Source organism: Corylus avellana, chromosome ca10 (genome assembly GCF_901000735.1).
Source record: "Corylus avellana chromosome ca10, CavTom2PMs-1.0".
In the NCBI taxonomy this organism is placed as follows: Eukaryota; Viridiplantae; Streptophyta; class Magnoliopsida; order Fagales; family Betulaceae; genus Corylus; species Corylus avellana.
This window is the reverse complement of record NC_081550.1, coordinates 19,669,408-19,673,944: the sequence shown is the minus strand read 5'-3', so window position 1 is coordinate 19,673,944 and position 4,537 is coordinate 19,669,408. Positions and strand designations below refer to the sequence as shown.

Sequence of the window (4,537 nt, the reverse complement as noted above, 5' to 3'; positions counted from 1 at the left end):
GTTTAGAGAGGGTTGATCCAATGGTGTGTCGGATAATGACATAGTATATATATTGCATTGCGGCTGTTCGTATACCATGTCAGCCACTTATAAATAATCAAATTTACTTATCAAATTTTTTTGCTTAATTTATTTACTTATCTTGTGTTACGTATGTAACACTCATGTAGCCTGTTACGTAAATTTATTAAAAAACAAAAAAATTACAATAAAAATTATGCTAACCAGGGGCAGACCCACTTGAATCAGTGGGCAGGACAATGCAATTTAACTCTTTTTTATTTCCGCTCCTAGTATTAACCAAATCATTTTTTTAAGGACTAAAAAAAAAAATACATATATCCGCCGCCTAAATGCTATTTGAAAGAGAAATATAAAAGAGAATTGAAAAAATGTCTGAATACTTAAACATATTTACTCATTTATTTAATTATTTATCGTAAACAAACAGTTTTACATTTATCAAACAATTTTATTTTAGGACCAAAACAAACCAACGGATACAAGTTCAACCAGAAATTTCAATTGCTTTAACTTCAGGCTTCTTCACCTCCTCCTTAGGAACGGTGACTGTAAGAACCCCATTCTCCATGGAAGCCTTCACCTCCTCCATCTTCACATTCTCCGGCAACCTCAACCTCCTCATGAACTTCCCGCTGCTACGCTCCACCCTATGCCACGTGTCGTTCTTGTCTTCCTTCTCCACATTCCTCTCTCCGCTGATCTGGAGGACTCTGTCATCTTCGATCTCAACCTTCACTTCCTCCTTCTTCAGCCCCGGAAAATCGGCCTTGAACACGTGGGCTTCTGGGGTCTCCTTCCAGTCGATTCTGGTGCTCACAAACCCCGAATTTTCTCGAGAAAATTCGGGACAAGAGGGGAAGGGGAAATCCCTAAACGGGTCGAAGACGCTGCTTCGCCGGCCACCGAAGAAGCTTGGTATGATCGACATTCTCGGAACGAATTTGATGCTCGATGAAAGACTGAAAACGAAAATGATTTTGTGTGCTTGATGAGAAACTTGCTTGGAATTGCTGTTGGAACTCGATGGTTTGCTGGAGGAGGGATAGTTTGGCTATTTAAAGTAATTAGCGGACTATTCTGGTACTTTCGAGAGAGTAATGGTTTCGCGGATTGATTAACCTAACTTTCTCACAAATTCGAGAATTTTCGTGGGTTTTCACGAAGACTGGACCGGGGGCTTGAAAACGAAAACCACTAAACTGGATATCTTCGGCTTGGCCCATTTTTTTGGCCCACACTAGTCACTACTTCTTATAATATTAATTAAATAATTAAATTTATTATTTTTCATCAACTTAAACTTCAAAAATAAGTAATTTAATATGATATTAAGGGTGCGCTTGACATTGTTATTTCATAAACAAAAAATTCGATTTAAAACCAATTTGCAGGAAATAAAGTTTTTGGGATTGCATTTTTTAAAAATTGCAATTTCAAAACAAAAATCTGCATTTTGAAATCGCAGGTAAGCAGATGCCTTTTTTGAAAATATACAATCAAATTACATTTTCAAAAATTATTTTTTCAAATTGTATATTTTAAAATTGAACTTTTTGAAATCGTTAACCCAAACAGACTGTAAAGCTTGAATTTTGAAATAAATGATAATTTATGCTACTTTATTTATTGGAGAAAATACATTTTACCTCATTGAACTATCCATCTATTTGTACTTTGATCTCCAATGTTTAAAAAGTGACACTTAACCCCCCCCCCCAAAAAAAAAACTTCCAAATTGTTGCAATTTAATCATTTTGACTTTAATTTTTCCAAAATGTCCCCATCCCAAGTTTTTAAAATAATAATAATAATAAAAAATAAATAAATTTAAATTTAAATTTAAAAAAAATTAAAAAAGTAAGGGGTGGCCCACCACCCCAGTTGGGCCTAGGGGTGGCTTCGGCTACCTCAGATCGAACACCCCTTAATTTTTAAAATTTTAACTTGGGATGGGGGAGTTTTGAGAAAATAAACGTCAGAATAGCGGAATTGCAACAATTTGGAAGTTGGAGGGGTCAAGTGTCACTTTTTAAACATTATAGGTAAAAGTGCAAATGAGTGGATAGTTTGGGGGGGTAAAATGTATTTGTCCCTTATTTATTTTCTTTTATCAATTTTTTCATTGAAGGCTCAATAGGGTTATAAAATATGGAATTAAAATCTCTTTCTTATTTAACCCTCCCAGTTCTGCACTTCATTTCATGTTTGGCACATTGATTGATATCTCTTTCTTCTTTTAGTTTATTTGAAGCTTGTGCCTTCATCAACTAAATCAAGCGTATTACAAGGAAAAAATAAAGGAAAATTGGGAATAAGATATCTTGAAACGGAGAAGAATTATTTTAGAATTAAGATTTTGCTTCATTACATTTAATGATGTAATTAGTGCCACATTATTTAAAATTTTAAATGACACGACAATATATACATTATGTGAAAACATGCATAAAATTAGGAGTTCGTTTGAATCTGCGGTTTTAAAACGTGTGATTTAAAAAATAGCGACTTTAAAATATGTGATTTTTAAAAACATAGTTAAGTGTTTAGTAAAATTATAATTTGACTTTTAAAATAACAATCTATCATTAAAAATCATGCGTATCTAAACCCTCCACCCTTCACACTGTAAATTTTTAAAATGCACTCGCAAATAATACATTTTCATGCACTTTCATAAAGTCAAACTAACTCTAAAGTCATAAAATCTAAATATGAAAAAATAGTTATAAGCAAGATACACAAAAAGTACTTCACCTAGACAATTGCTTACTAGAAGAGATAGCGTAAAGCTAAAGCTTATAAACACATTTATCTCTCGCTTTTCGTATGACCGGTGACAAAGCCCATTTTTTCTTTTTCTATTTTTGACTATGAAAAGAGACTTTGTAATCCCTATCTTTTTTTTTAATATATTTTCATAATATCAAATCTCATACAATATATTATAATATTATCCTCAAGTTCAAGGTGAGAGATTATGAAATATTAAGTTTGAAATAAGTTGACAACGATCGGTGGCAATGGGAATTGAGCCAATGAAGGGTTAAAATTTGGTCAACTATGAGCTTAAAATGAGCTTGGGTTTTAAATATTACAACAAAGACCATACAAAAATGGTCAAATTATGAACCATATATGAGAAATTATGTGCTGAAATGAGTCTGAGTTTTAAATAATATCACAAAAGCTGAAGACTTTGGGACAACAAATGGCCAACAACAAACCAAATAATAATTGGGCCAACAAAGGGCCCGCATATGGGCAACTTGGCCTATTTTTTATTTTTATTTTGTTTAAAGCAGTGTGCCACACATTCTATAAAAGAATGTGCAAAAATTATCTACAGTGACACAACGATTGGAAATTGCTAGTGAGAATTGGGCTTGACAGAATGGTGGGCTTGCTGCGGGGATTGAGATAGACTGTGCGGATCGGAGCTGGTCCAGCTGGCAAAGCGGGCGCGGATTAGTGGAAATACAAGAAATTGAAGAAGGGTGTAATCAGGGCCGGCTCAACCCTTAAACGGATTAGGCGGCCTCATAGGGCTCCAATTTAATAACGTCTCAAATTAATAATAATTTTTTTAAAAAAATTGATCCAAAAATTTTAAGTCATTATTACTGTTTATATTCTTTAATTAAGGCCCCAAATTAATGAATTCTAATAAAACAATTTTCATAAAAAATAAAAAACCTAAATTAAATACCTAATTGTCGTGAATATATACGCTTTAATTGATGCCCACTACTTAATTTTTTAAAAAAGGCATTAATATTATTTGATTCTTCAACATTTTGAAATAAATAAAGTTTAAAGAATCGATAATAATAATTATAATAATAAAATATTCATCCTTAATTATGTTACAATTTAGAAGATTGTGTTAAACGTCTAAAATCAAATGAGAAAAATAAATAAATAGATGGTAGAAGATAGAAAGTTATAAAAATTAATGAGTAATTTTGCATCAAACGAGAACAAATTGAACAATAACTTCTAAATATAAATATAATATTATTATTAAAATAAATATTATTTAATTAATATTTAAATATTTAAAAAAAAAAAAAAAAAAAAAAAAGCCCCACCTAAAATTTATGAGTAGAGATATTCGGTGGCAGCCTAAGAGTCCGCCCAATCTGACGTGGCCTTGTGTCACTTCTTGACTTGAAAAAAAATAATAATAAAACTTTGAATTTTTCTTTCTTCCCCTTTTCGGAAAAATCTCTCCTTCCCTCTCCTCTCACTGATGGCCAGCCACCGGAGACAACGAACGCCGGTGACCACTGACGACGAGCTGGTACCCACTGTCAAAATCCCCAAATTTCAAAATACCCAAAATCCTTAAAGTTCAAAACCCCAACCCACTGTCAAAATCCATCTTCCCTCTTCCCCCACCGACAGCCGGGTTGAGTGAAACCCATGGGCCATAGTGCCATACGTGTTTTCTCACTTAAAAAAATTATTTAAAAAAAAAAAAAAAGGTTTGGACGTGGCACAAGGCCACGTCATA

The 4,537-nt window shown here is 32.9% G+C and overlaps 1 protein-coding gene across 1 annotated transcript; it reads right to left on the bottom strand.

The window, feature by feature from the left end:
* Positions 1–430: 430 nt before the first annotated feature.
* LOC132163546 (18.5 kDa class I heat shock protein) lies at positions 431–1,080 on the bottom strand. The gene has a single exon (XM_059573866.1). The coding sequence runs from the start codon at positions 950–952 to the stop codon at positions 509–511; it is 444 nt and encodes a 147-aa protein (XP_059429849.1). The 5' UTR covers positions 953–1,080; the 3' UTR covers positions 431–508.
* Positions 1,081–4,537: the final 3,457 nt, after the last annotated feature.